The sequence below is a fragment of the Microcaecilia unicolor genome, chromosome 9 (assembly GCF_901765095.1).
Source record: "Microcaecilia unicolor chromosome 9, aMicUni1.1, whole genome shotgun sequence".
Taxonomy (NCBI): domain Eukaryota; kingdom Metazoa; phylum Chordata; class Amphibia; order Gymnophiona; family Siphonopidae; genus Microcaecilia; species Microcaecilia unicolor.
The window spans coordinates 182,665,452-182,680,787 of record NC_044039.1 but is presented as its reverse complement, the minus strand read 5'-3'; the positions used below and the strand labels follow the sequence as shown (position 1 = coordinate 182,680,787).

The following is a 15,336-nucleotide window of genomic DNA, read 5'->3' as shown; positions in this document are numbered from 1 at the left end:
CTTATATTACTTTTTGTAAAGAATCTCTTTTGTTATTTCAATGTGAATTGTATAATCACATAGCTGTGTGAATCATTAAATGATTAATAAAGGGAAAAAAAAAAAAAAAAAAAAAAAGAAAAGGCGCATGGGGCATGCACAAATGCGCCTAGGGAACCAGCTGCTGAGAAGGCATCCTGTAGTGTGCAGCACCTGGCACATTAGAGCCACCACAAGGCTTGAGACCAAGGGAACCCGGCTCTGGAATGACCATGTGGTTCGCTCACAGTCCCCAAGGACATGCAGGTAATGGGCACAGCGACAGCCATGACAAAACTTTAGTATAATGGCCCCATTGTCTTGATTATATTGTGGAAGGGTGAATTACAAATGTAAAAGAAACAAATAAAGAAAAGCAAAATAAATGTGTAAGACTTAGGGATCATTTTACTAAAGGGCATTGAGCCCCTAACGTGGTTAGCGTACACTGTGCACGCTAAACACGCATTATCTATTTTTTTAAGGGCATGTCATGGATGGAAAGTGGGCATTCCCACATCATTCAGCTACAGTGTTATGATTAGCATGTGCTAACCAGATAACACAGAGTTAACATGGGAGCAATAAAAAGGATGTGGTAAGTGTTCCCGCATTAACATTGCAGATACCACATGCTAATGGGTACATTAGAATACAACGTTCAAGTAAAACAATAAAAAAAGGCACTAACAAATGCTACATTCAATCTGGGCTTAGCCTGTGGAAAAAGTACCACGTAAACTCACGTTAAACCCAGATTATACCACAGCTTAGTAAAACGACCTCCTAGTGTTGGCTTGCTATAAATTGGTATTAAGGCCATATCTGGTAACCTCATCCATTAGGGGTCAAACTCCTTTATACAAAGCATATGAAACTATCAACAGGCAGAGATGTGCTATTTTTCAATCACCTTCACTATTCTTAATTTTAAAGATAATGATGAATAACTTCTAATGTTTGGATATAACTTGATAAGTTATAAAAATATTTTTAATGTTAAAAGTTAATTAATATTTAATTATCTCAGTTAAGACTAAAATAAAGTGCTATTTACTTACATATCCATGTAAGAAATCATGTAAATAAAAAACATTTAGGGAGTTCTTTGGCATCAAACAAAAGCTGCAATTGCTCATGAAAATAACTTCATACATTCTTACCAATTTGCATTTTAAGACTGGAGTTACGGAGCAGTTAAAATGGCAGCTGTTCAATACTAAACTCTATCTGACAAATGTTGTGTGATCAGAGATAAATGGCATGACATGTGGCTGATGACCGCTTATAACCTTGTTCCTAGCTTTTAAAAAGGTGGGGAAAATAAGTAGATAAAAATCAAACATTTATGGGCTGTAATCCTAATTATTTCTTTTAATGCTCTCTATATTTCAGCTGTGCAAACTTAGAAATAACGTAACAAGTTGTAGGTGATACCTTGTTTATGGGACTAAAATCGATTTGCCTTCTTGCTATGCTGACTTCATCAGGTCACTGCAACTTAAATCAGCAGTCAGCCAGCCAGCCAGCACACAGAAAATATTGAAAATTGCATGAACTCCAGAAAAAAGCTATTATGTCCCGAACTGAAGCGATATCTACAAAGACAGAGGGTCAATATTACATTACCAGCAATCAATTACCACTCCATGCTTTTGCATCCACAATCATGTGTCTAGACCAGGGGTACTCAACCCAACCCTCGAGATATACATAGCCAGTCTGGTTTTCAAGATATCCCAAATGAATATGCAAGAGCTAGATTTGCATGCACTGCATTCATTGTATGCAAATCTATCTCATGCATATTCATTGTACTCAAATGAGGTTCCAAATATTTCACTCTAGATACTACACTTAAAGTCTATATTCTCAAAGTAACTACACTACAAAGTATAAATTCTTCTTTATTGATATCAAAATCATTTTTAAGCATTAATTTCTTTCACAATTATATTACAAAACATTCTGCTCAGTTCTCCTATTTTCCCTAACTCTCACACTTCTAATTCATACCGTTCACTTCAATTCTCATATAGTATCTGAAGAAATAGAGAGATATCCTAGTCACACAATGTTGCTGCAATACAGATCTTAAATGTTTTTGTTGTTTACTGTTCCTCCCTTTTGTCGCGTGCTCGAGGACCTTGGCATACTGTCAGGCTTCTTCCCCGAGAGCACTGGGTTCGTGAGCCTATGGGCCACTACCGTGGAGCGGCAGTGGCAGGCAAGATCACCTCCAAGGTAGAGATGAGACAAAACTGGACCGGAACCCCGGACTGGAGTTCTACCCCGGAACACTCGGAACTGGAACGCACCAGACGGGTGCGCACTGGAGTGGAGCCCCCTGGACTGGAACACACTGGAGGGCCCCACAGGACTGGAACATACAGGAGTGAAACCCGCTGGACTGGAACACACTGGACCTAGGCTTCACCTACGCTTGACCACCTTTCCCCGAGGGTTAAGCCCTAAGGTTCTGGCAGCCGGTAGGACTTACAGGAAAACCCGGAACTGGAACTTGCAAGCAGGAACAGCAGGAATGAAGATCCAGGAGTGCCCCCTGGCACCTAGGCGCAGGCAAGGCCGACAGGCAGGGACTGTCCGGGTTCTGGCAGTCGGCAGGTTTAAACAAAATGACTAGTAAACTGTACCTAGGCTAATAGAAACGCTATACCCAGGCAAACCAGTCATACACAAGAAACATACACAGCGCACACTCAGGAGACTTGAAAGCTATACACCAGCTAACAACAAAGCTGTGCCCAAGCTAACAAGTCATGCACTGGAAACAAACACAGAGCACTAGCAAAGCTATACACAGGCTAACAAGCCACACGGTGCCTAAGCTGGCTAGTCTAAACAAACACAGAGCACTAGCAAAGCTATACACAGGCTAACAAGCCACACGGTGCCTAAGCTGGCTAGTCTAAACAAACACAGAGCACTAGCAAAGCTATACACAGGCTAACAAGCCACAAGGTGCCTAAGCTGGCTAGTCTAAGCAAACACAGAGCACTAGCAAAGCTATACACAGGTTAACAAGCCTCACGGTGCCTAAGCTATCTAGTCAAACATAGAAACTCACAAAGAGCAAACACTGAAACAGTGTACAGAACACTCTATACACCAGGGCCCTAGATGAACAATGCAAAGGCCAGGGCTGTAGTCTCTAAGTGATTAATAAAGCCCTTCCACACCACAGACACAGCTGCAGCAATCACCTTGCATCCAAACAGAGGCTTGACACACCGAGCAGTCAGCCCAGCGGGAGCCATCTTGGATACTGGCATAGAGGAGTCGGCGGCAGCCATCTTGGAAAAGGCATAGCCCACACAGGTGAGGTTCAGTAGGGCAATCAGCACACAGAGCCAGAGAGAAACTAAGACAGAGACAGAGACAAGCAGAAGCCAGCACAGCCACTGACTCCCAGAAACAGGGTAAGTCTGAGGGTGGTCACGGCCACAGACGTAACACCTTTGTGGTTCCTTATTGCTATGCATAGGCAATCTTCGGTTCAGAGTACTCGCTGTAAAGGCAGCCATGAATTAATGTTTGTTCTTTCTCCTGTTGAAATACCAGTATACTTGTCCCGGCAAACTGTATGTTAGTTTAAAGTCACTTTTCTTCTATTATCTCTATAATGTAGAGATTATATGCTTTTCCGTTGCCATTCTCTGCAATTCTCTGTGCTCTTCAGAAGTCTTTTAACATACGGTTAATTCTTTTTCCAAATCTGTGGTAATTTTTCTTCCTCTCCACTGCTTATGAACATTCTGTCCTGCCCCTTTACTTTGAAAGCGTCAAACCCTACGCATTAAATGTGTCTCGCTCGCAACATCCTCAGGGGTTTAACTAAATAACAAACATACAATAAAAAATAAAACATAGGAAAACCTGCATTCTTCCTTCCTAACTTTTTAAAACTTTCTACACCTTCTGAAGGGCAACCTTCGAAAGCTAATCAAGAAATGTATTAATTTATGTCCAATAAAAAAAGGTATCATCTTATTTTCGTTTCCATATTTTATTTTGTTTGATTTCTATTGATTTCCTATGCTTTTAAATTCATAGCTTATTCAGGATGGGTCTCCTACAGGTGTCCGGAGCAATGGCGTAGAGGCTTTTAAACGCCGAGGCATGTGCTCTGCCTTTTACTGGCACTACATGCGACATCATCAGTAAAGAACGGCAAACACAAAGTCCCGTCCGTTCTACCTCCTTGTTTAGTCCCGTTGGGTGTACTGTGTGCCACTCAAAAATTAAGCGTTGCTCCTTTGTGAGCATTTTCTGTAACACATTACCCCCTTTGGTGACATCAAACTGAATCAGAATTAAAAGCCGCAGTTCTGCCACAGTGTGATTATGGGCCATCCAGTGTGCTACCAGAGGGGTGTCAATCTTAGCTAAATGAATATTACTAAGGTGCTGAGCCAGTCTAAGCGCATACTATGCCATAAATTACCATATCAGAATTACAATCTGTATTTATTTATTTATTTGTTTCATTTGTATCCCACATTTTCCCACCTATTTGCAGGCTCAATATGGCTTACAATTTTCCGTCATGACTTATGTCATTTCAGAGTACAAATACAATTAGTAATATATATATAACATGGATGATATCATAAACAGTCAGGTGGAAAACAGAAAACATACAATTGGTATCATAAATTGAACAAGGATTGCATAATAATATTTGTTTTCAAGAAGAATTTTTTTATTTTTTGTATTTGGTTAGGTACATCCACCCACCTGGTTTCTAATGCATACTGACAATATGCACAACTGTTGCATTTAGTGTGACCCCCCCTACCTGATGCACATTACCATATTTTGCTATTAATCTTTCTCCTATGTTTCGACCCCGAGTGTACACAAAACAAGGCATAGCTTCAAATCCCTGATGAACCCCTAAAATTGGCCAATATTTTTGAATTATGCTTCTTATTTTGATAGAGGAAGAACCGTACGGCAACACACGTTATCTTCAACACAACAAAAAGAGAAGGAGAACAAGTTAACAACCATATTTTATGTGCATTCTTTGCTCTCTTAAAAGCTTTATTAATTATTTTTGTTGGGTACCCCCTGCCCTGAAACCGTTTTTTCATATCCTTAGCTTGTTCAAGGAAATCCTGCTTTTCAGAACATAATCGTCGAATCCTTTGACCCATTGGTATACTGTTTTTCAAAGTACTTGGATGATGGCTGTTATAGTGCAATAAAGTATTGCGATCTGGGTTTTCCATAAGCTCTTGTTTTAAATTTGCCTTTATCATAAATGATATATATATATCTAGAAACTGTACTTCTTGACCACCCACTTTTACTGAAAATGAGATGTTGCTATCTACTTGATTCAGATATTCTATAAATTCTTCCAATTTTTTTAGATCTCCCTTCCATATTAATAGGATTTCATCGATATACCTTTTCCATCTTATTATGAACTATTTGTAAATGCTATTGTTCACTTAATGCTGCTCAAATAAAGCCATATAAAGGCAGGCCACTGTGGGGGCTACAGTAGCCTCCATGGGTACCCCCTTCGTCTGCAAAAAATATTTTTGTTGATATGAAAAATTATTATTTGTTATGACCAATTCAGCCATTTCATTCATCAAATTGATCTGTGCTACTGATAGTTCTAATTTGTTTAATGTTTGTGTACAATGCATTCACATGTTTAGATTTTTATTTTATTATACACTTTAGTTTCAAAATTTTTTCTAATAAACATTTATTTTATCATATTGAAAACGCTCCTCCGCGTGTCTTTATACTATACTAGCACGGATCTAGATTGAAGATGTGGACATTTAGCCTGTTTGAGAGTAGGTGTAAATGCATGCTCATGCAATATAGAGATTCATACGTATTTTATTTTTAAAAACATGCATAAATTGCGACTCCATCCATGCTCCACCCAAATGCTACCCTTGAGCATACCTACTAAACAAGGACCATGCCTACTTTTCAGCAAGACAATTTACACCCAAAAATAGTTATAAAATTATTCTCCACCATAGCAGTTTAAAAAGAGGTGCCTCTTAAAGAGCCATTTATGCGCCTATGTGAAGCCTATTTTATAAAGACAAGTAGAACCCTACTTGCATTAATAAAATAATAGCATAAGCAATAGGCATGGACATTTATTTAAGGCTCCTTTTACAAAGCCGCGCTAGCAATTCCCACGTGGCAAATGAGAGGAAGCCCATAGGAATTGAATGGGCTTCCTCTCATTTGCACATCAAAAATCGGTAGTGCGGCTTTGTAAAGGAGGCCCTTATTTATTTATTTGGATTTTGCTCACATCTTTTTCAGTAGTAGCTCAAGGTAAATTACATTCAGGTACACTTACACCAGCACTAGAACTGGTATAAACCTCTTCTTCTTCAGGGTTCAGCAGCAGGGTGAAAGACTGCGGGGGGGGGGGGGGGGGGGAGCATTTTTTTGTTCCCCGATTTTTTTTTGTTACTTTGGGCCAAGTTTTATCCAGCCCCAACAAGAGGTACAGACCTCTCGTTAGATTTTCCAGCGTTAAGGCAATTGGAAAAGGTTAGTGCATCTCATTACAATAGGGTTTCTACACAATTTGCTCATCTGCATTCCGTTTTCGTTAGCTGCTACCGTTGTCAGAAAAAAAGTCTTTAGTGCATGCCAGGGTTTACTACTTGCTCGTTAATGGCTCGTTAAGGGCTTGTTAAGTTTAGTGCATCTGGCCCTCAGTTCTGCTGTCTTGATGTCTGCTTCATACAGGAGGAGCCAGCTGTCTTGGGACAAGTGGGTACCAATGACATAGGAAAATGTGGGAGAGAGGTTCTGAAAGTCAAATTTAGGCTCTTAGGTAGAAAGCTCAAATCCAGAACCTCTAGGGTAGCATTTTCCAAAGTGCTACCCGTTCCACACGCACGGCCCAAGAGACAGGCAGAGCTCTAGAGTCTCAATGTGTGGATGAGGTGATGGTGCAGGGAGGAGGGCATTAGATTTGTAAGGAACTGGGCAACATTCTGGGGAAGGGGGAACCTATTCTGGAAGGATGAGCTCCACCTTAACCAGAGTGGGACCAGATTCCTGGCACCGGCATTTAAAAAGGAGATAGAGCAGCTCTAGCACCTAGAGTAAGGCCAACAGTCGTTCAAAAACGAATGGTTCGGAACAAGGTATCTTTCAAAGATATCACCAAAACAGGGAAGATAAGGTATCCCGATAGCGAAGTTGCAAAAGAGACCATAGTAGATCGGGTGTCCTTAAATAAAAATCAGACAAAAGATTGCAAATTAACACTGTCAACTACTGAGCAAGATGTAAATAGGAACAAGCAGCATAGTTTGAAATGTCTATATGCGAATGCCAGAAGCCTAAGAAATAAGATGGGAGAGTAAGAATATATTGCACTAAATGAAAAATTAGATATAATAGGCATCTCTGAGACCTGGTGGAAGGAGGATAACCAGTGGGACACTATCATATCGGGGTACCAATTATATAGTAGTGATAGGGTAGATCGAATTGGGGCAGGGGTAGCATTGTATGTTAAGGAGGGCCTTGAATCAAATGGATTTGAAAATTCTGCAGGAAACAGAACACATCTTGGAATCCCTATGGATTGAAATTCTATGTGTAAAGAGGGAAAAGGATCGTGATAGAAGTGTACGACTGTCCGCCTGGCCAGGATGAACAGACGGATGTAGAAATGTTATCAGAAATTAGGGAGGCTAACAAATTCGGCAACACAATAATAATGGGTGATTTCAATTACCCCGATATTGACTGGGTAAATGTAATATAAGAGGGAGGTAAAATTCCTTGACGAAATCAAGAGCTGCTTTATGGAGCAGCTGGTACAAGTAATATCTAGACCTAGTCCTTAGTGGAGCGCATGATCTGGTGCAGGAGATAATGGTGCAGGGGCCGCTTGATAATCCATTACGTTGGCATTTAGCTTTCAAAAAAGAGAGTATGATGGAACAATGGAGAGTGGCCAATGTAATGCCAATTTTTAAAAAAAATTCCAGAGGAGATCTGGGAAATTATAGACCTGTCAGTCTGACACTGGTGCCGGGAAAAATGGTAGAGACTATTATAAAGAACAAAATTGCAGAGCATATTCAAAAGCATGGATTAATGAGACAAAAGCCAACATAGATTTAGTGAAGGGAAATTCTGCCTCACCAATCTATTACATTTCTTTGAAGGAGTGAACAAACATGTGGATAAAGGTAAGCCGGTTAATACTGTGTATCTGGATTTTCAAAAGGCATTTGACAAAGTACCTCATAAAAGACTCCAGAGGAAATTAGAAAGTCAAGGGAAAGGAGTTAGTGTCCTATTCTGGATTAAAAACTGTTTAAAGATAGAAAACAAAGAGTAGGGTTAAATAGTCAGTAGTCTCAAAGGAGAAGGGTGGATAGTGGGGTTCCCCAGGGGTCTTTGTTGGGACAGCTGCTTTTTAACATATTTATAAATGATCTAGAGATGGGAGTAACTAGTGAGGTAATTAAATTTGCGGACAACACAAAGAGGCATATTTTCAAAGCACTTAGCCTTCCATAGAAACCTATGGAACTTTGGAAGGCTAAGTGCTTTGAAAATATGCCTCAAAGTTATTCAAAGTTGTTAAATCACAAGAGGATTGTGAAAAATTACAAGAGGACCATACAAGACTGGAAGACTGAGCATCTAAATGGCAGATGACATTTACTGTGAGCAAGTGCAAAATGATGCATGTGGGAAAGAAGAACCCGAATTATAGCTACGTAATACAAGGTTGCACATTAGGAGTCACTGATCAGGACAGGGATCTAAGCATCATCGTTGATGATACATTAAAGCCCTCTGCTCAGTGTGTGGCAGCGGTTAAGAAAGGAAATAAAATGTTAGGTATTATTAGGAAAGGCATGGAAAACAAAAATGAGGACTTTATAATGCCTTTTTATCGCTCCATGGTGCAACGGCACCTCGAATATTGTGTTCAATTCTGGTCACCACATCTCAAAAAAAGATATAGTACAATTAGAAAAGGTACAGAGAAGGGCAACAAAAATGATAAAGGGGATGGGATGTCTTCCCTATGAGGAAAGGCTAAAGTGGCTAGGGCTCTTCAGCTTGGAGAAAAGACGGCTGAGGGGAGATATAATAGAGGTCTATAAAATAATGAGTGGAGTGGAACGGGTAGATGTGAATTGCTTTTTTATTCTTTCCAAAAATACTAGGACTAGGGGGCATACAATGAAGCTACAAAGTAGTAAATTTATAAAAAATAGGAGAAAATATTTCTTCACTCAATGTGTAATTAAACTCTGCAATTCGTTGCCAGAGTATGTAGTAAAAGCAGTTAACTTAGCGGGGTTTAAAAAGGGTTTGGATGGCTTCCTAAAGGAATTGGGGAAAATCTACTGCCTATTTCTATGATATGCAGCATAAGATATATGGTACTGTTTTGGGATCTTGTCACGTACTTGTGACCTGGATTGGCCACTGTTGGAAACAGGATGCTGGACTTGATGGACCTTCAGACTGTACCAGTATAGCAATACTTATGTACTTAGAAGACAAAGCAGTGAGCTTCAGAAACGAGGCTCCAATTCTGCTCTGCTCAGTTCTATATTTCTGGTTACATTGCCTGCTGTAGAAGACAACTCAGGTGAGGCTGAACATCCTATATAATAATTCTCACCTCCATCAGGATGTGCTTGGGACCGTGCCTGCCGGAAGTGGTCTGCTAGGCAGGCACGCACTGACCTCAGTGACATCAGTGACAGACAATTTGGCAAAGCAAAACAATCTGAGTGCTGGCCATTAGGACACAGGGTAGATAGGAGCGTTTTAAAAAAGACTGAAGGAAACGAAAGTGTTAAACTGGAGAAGGGGGTTGGGGGGGAGTTGTGAACGACTGAAAGACATGCAAATTTGGGACAGGAAAACAATCTCAATGCTGGCCATTAGCACACAGGGTACATAGCAGAGTTTTAAAAGACTGAAGGAACCTGAAGGAACCGAAAGTGTTCGGGGGGGGGGGGGGGGGGGGGCAAGTTCTGAATGAATGAAAGAAATGAAAATTTACAAGAGGAACACAATCTGAATGCCGGGCATTTGGACACAGGGTAAATAGGACACTTAAAAAAAAAAATGAAGGACGTGAAACTGTTACATCTTGGGGGAGGGGTGAGGAGGAAAGCGGTGGGGTATCCGGATACTGGGCGTTAGGGCCACGGGGGTACATAGACTTTTGAAAGCCTTAAGGAACCCAAAGTGTGGGAAGGAGGAGGAAAAGGAGGGGAGGGAACGGGGTGAGGGGCATTAGGAACAGGGGAGGGGGCCCTGCCACTCATTCTCACACACACACTGTCACACAGACAGTCACACACTGTCACACAGACAGTCTCACTCTGTCACACACCCGCACATTCACTCTGGCTCTCTCTCTCAAACATACACACTCCCAGGAAAACCTTGCTAGCGCCCGTTTCATTCGTTCCAGAAGCGGGCCTTTTTTACTAGTGCAATAGATAAATACTGTGTGGTTCTTTTGCTTGGCTCTGCATTGTTGTTCACACTGCCTCTGTATAATTGCTGTTTTGTACAGTACTATACATATTGTGAAACATACAGCTCTGTAATTGTGCTCAAATTGCCTGCTGTACAAGAAGCACAATTAGGCCCTATACATTTTTTTTTTGGTTCCTGGTTAGTGTTAATAAATAATACTATATTTTAAATACAGATACCGTATGTCTGTTTTTTATGCATAAAGGAGCCCTCTTACTAAGGTGCGATGAAAAATGGCCTGCACTGGTGTAGGCATGTGTTTTGGACACATGCAGGCCCATTTTTCAGCGCACCTGGAAAAAAAGCCATTTTTGTGGCCAATAATGGACGTGCGGCAAAATTAAAACCAGCGTGCGTCCATTTTCAGCTTGAGACCTTACCGCCACCCACTGACTTAATGGTAAGGTCTCATACGTTGACCAGACGGTAATTGTGAGCACGTGAAAACTGGTGATTACCACCAGGTAAGCACCACGCGGTAGAAAATATTTTCTATCGTGTGTTTTGGACGCACGTAAAAAATGGAATTACCGTCTGGGGCACACGGTAGCCAGGCAGCAGTTCCAATTTGACACGCGTTGGCGGTGCCTACGTGCCTTAGTAAAAGGGCCCCAAAGTATGTTAAGCACATTTTCTATGTATTTTTAAGGGGTTACCATTGTTTCCCCCCATTATCCGACTTGTCACTTTATCTGACAACAGCTCGGTCCCATTTATGTCAAATAATTGAGACTCTACAGTATTTCTAGGTCTTTTCCCTACCATTCCTCTTCCTCTTCAATTGACTGCTTGGCCTGCCCTTTCTTTATCCTACCCTCGTGTGTTTCCAGATCTCTCAAGCCTCTCTGTCTGCACCAGACCTTCTTGCATTCCTTTTCTGTACCCCTACCTCTGCCCTTTCACCAGCCTTTTTTATGGTCCTCCAAATCCTCTTTCCCTCTCTCCATCCTCCACTATCCCAGAAACACCCCAATTTCCTATAATTAAATATGCATGTCTGTGAAGACTGGGCGTGTACTTCTAACAATGCAGGGAAGGGAAATTTTCATTTGTAGGAACTTACTAATGCACAGGTTAAATATGTTGAAAACTATTCTCTACAAGTTGCATAGTTAATGTGAAACATTCTTATACAATTGTGCTCCAGATCACCATAAGAGTTTATAGAAGAACTCTGTTGAGAATTGCCTCTATTTCCTTGCACAAAGCACAATAAACATGTTTACTGAAGAAAAATAATCCTTATATAAATTCAACTAAAATGTAGGGCCTAGTATATGCACAACAAAAAACAGTTGAGATGACAAAAAAAACAAAAAACAGAAGTGTAGTCAAAGATATCACAAAAGAATGCACAGGCTGTGTTTCGGCTAGATTGCCTGCATCAGGAGTCCAAAAAACAATCCATTGAAATTAAGGAGGAGAAGTGTTGCCACTACAACTGCTTAATATAACGTCTGCTTTTGGATTGTTTTCATATTACTAAAGGTATATATAGTGTGAGTCCCCTATAGTTTTTAACAACATCTTGAGGAGGCTGTACATTTTTGTACATCTCACATATGCACATTTGGATAGTTTAACGGATTCCTGATGCAGGTAATATAGCCGAAACATGGCCCCTGTTGAGTCTACCAAGCAATCTTGTGTTCTTTTATGATATCCATATGTGCTGGTGCCAATAAAAGAACTTCTTCTTTGACGACATCTTTGGCTGTACTCTGGTTTCGTTGGTCATCTCCACTATTTTTGGTTGTGCTTTGAGGTGTGGAGGTTTGTCCCTCTTTTATGTTTTCTTTGGGCCTTCTATATGCACAGTGATATTGATGAGAAAATGTTGCATGAAATAGATTCTTACAGGAAGATAAACACATGACCATATTCAAGTTGGTTCACATTACCTGTCATGTGTTCTCATAAAATCCCAGAACTTCTTTGTGCCATTCTGCAAACAGAAAAAGAACAGTAACAACAAGGTAATCATAACAAACTGAGTGCACTGAAATCAAACGTATCATTTTGACATATGAACCTTTCTTTAAGATCTGGAAAGGCAGGTTAACCATATCAGCATTTTCAGCTTCTACAAAACAACATTATGGTGAATATTATCATCTTCTGCATTGCTTTCAATAACTAAACAAAGCTGTTATTATCAAAGTTTCCACTATTTTTTCTTGGGGCATGTGTAAGTGTACACAAGTGGTGCATATAAACTTGCCAACTGAGTAGAAATGGGGGAGGGGGCACAGCCTTGCTATTCAGCTTTCATCTCATCTTACTCTTCCTTAGTTTTTCACCTACTCACTATACACCATTTTCCTTTCTTTTGCCCTTCCATTCTTTTTCTGTTTCACATTCATTTTCTCTCTCTATATATATACATGTATAAATAAACACTCCCATTCCCATCCATCCTCATTTCTTATCCCTTATCTTTCTTCCCTGCATTTGCCCCACTTTCTTCTCTACCCCTCCCTCACAATTTGTCCCTTCCTTCTTCCCCTATCAAGCATTGGATCTTCTGCCTCTCTGCTTTCTACTGTATTTCCATCATCAGTGTCCTACCCAATTCCCTTTCTCATAATTTGTCCTTTGCCTCTTTATTCCTACTCCAGCATTTCTCCCCTGACCAACCACCACTAACTTCTCTTCCTAGGCACAATGGTTGCTGATCCTACAACTTTGGAGTTTTCAATTTACAGTTCCTCCTCATTCTGTGGTGGTTTCCCCTCTTCCACTTCCACTGCTGCATACCAGTTGTTCATCTCAAGTGAAGATGGAGTAGGGAGTGTTAATTTTACTGGCTTTATTAATCTTTTACTAGCTGTCATCTCGCAAGGACTAGTTACACACACACACACACACACACACACACACACACACACACACACACACACACATATATATATATATATATATATATATATATATATATATATATATATATAAACGACCACATCAACTGTACAGTGCAAAAGTAACATGGGAGAGGAGCAAATTTATGGAGATTATAATGCACCATTTACATGGTACCTAAGTATAACCCATACCCTACTATTAAACAACTACTTGGCACACTTGCTGTAAATCTTGACCTTGCACAAGTGTACAAGCAATTGATTGTGGATGGAGAAGTAGCAGATACCCAGAAAATCATTACTCGTTGAGAAATGGAGGTGGTGGGGACAGTGAGTAAATTCCAAAAGGCATGGGGTAAACACAGAGGATCCCTATATAGTAGGATGATGGAATCAAAGCAAAACAAATTCATTTCACACTTAAATAAAGGCACAGAAAGATGTAATGTGCTGAAATGGCAGGTACAACCCTGAACAAAGGCATTGAGGGGTATAACCTGCATGAAGCAGTAGATATAATCTAGTCACTTTATTGGGCAGACTAGATGGAGCATACTGATCTTTATTTGCAGAAATTTCCTAATATTACTATGGGCTCTTTTTCACCATTTAGGGAAGGGAAATGAACTTGATATATCGCCTTTCTGTGGTTTTTGCAACTAAACAATAGGCTACATTTACTGAACAAACCCTTTTGGTTAATCATGTTGAGATTAGGCTAGAAAAGCAGCTGAAAATATTGGGAGCTATATTTGATGAGCATCTATCTTTTGAACCCCATGTAAATGGGGTAATTAGAACGGTATTTCATACAATGAAAAAAAAACTGAGGATTAGAGCCAATTTTAATGCGTTTAAGATTATTGCATAATCACTTCTCCTGGCTCACATGGAGGGGCATAATCGAACGGAAACGCCTATCTCCATGGGCGTTTATCTCCAAGAACGGGTCTGTGAAGGGGCGGGCCGAACCGTATTTTCGAAAAAATGGACGTTTTTGAGCTGGGCGTTTGTTTTTTTAGCGATAATGGAAACTAAAAACGCCCAGCTCAAAAACGACCTAATCTGAGCCATTTGGTCGTGGAAGGGGCCACGATTCGTAGTACACTGGCCCCCCTGATATGCCAGGACACTAACTGGGCACCCTAGGTCAGTGCGGTGGACTTCAGAAAAAGCTCCCATACCCATAGCTCCCTTACCACGGGTGCTGAGCTCTCAACCCCCCTCCCCCAAAACCCACTACCCACAAATGTACAACACTACCATAGCTCTTAGGGGTGAAGGGGGCACCTACATGTGGGTACAGTGGGTTTTGGAGGCCTCCCATTTACCAGCACAAGTGTTACAGGTGGGGGGGGGGGATGGGCCTGGGTCCACCTGGCTGAAGTGCACTGCGGTACCCACTAAAAGTGCTCCAGGGACCTGCATACACGCAGGCCTCTAGGACTGGTTGCTGCTATATAACATTGGCACACCAGTTGACACCTGAAGACTAATCTCTCCAAAAACGTCCTTTATTGGAATAACCACGTTTACTCACAGTTAACTGCAGATCAGAGGTTGTGCCCCACTGGCAACGAGTCTCCCTGGTACTGAGATGAGCAGTAGGTCAGAGCTGGCAGAATGCTGTACAATGCCCTCTTTCAGCCACATTCAAGGGAAGAACTAAGTTCTCTAACGTGGCTAACACAGGAAAGGGAACTAAAACTGGCTTACAAAAATGGCCACTACCGCATGGACTACAACAGGAAACACAACAGGGCACACTCTGATCCAGTAGGCAGGGGGAAAAGCACCATGGGAGAAGAGCCTTGTGAGACTGTAACACAAGCTAATGAAATCACGGAGCCCAATACTCTACACCCACCACAATGCAATGCTGATGTGACCCTGTACTGCA

The 15,336-nt window shown here is 40.9% G+C and overlaps 1 protein-coding gene across 2 annotated transcripts in view; it reads right to left on the bottom strand.

Annotated features, from left to right (window-relative positions):
• NUDT14 (nudix hydrolase 14) overlaps positions 1-15,336 on the bottom strand; it is a 185,239-nt gene that overhangs the window by 74,086 nt on the left and 95,817 nt on the right. For both annotated transcript variants that reach the window (XM_030214972.1, XM_030214973.1), the window contains exon 2: positions 12,477-12,520. In XM_030214972.1, the coding sequence (XP_030070832.1) occupies positions 12,477-12,520 (44 nt within the window). The remainder of the gene's footprint in view (positions 1-12,476; positions 12,521-15,336) is intronic.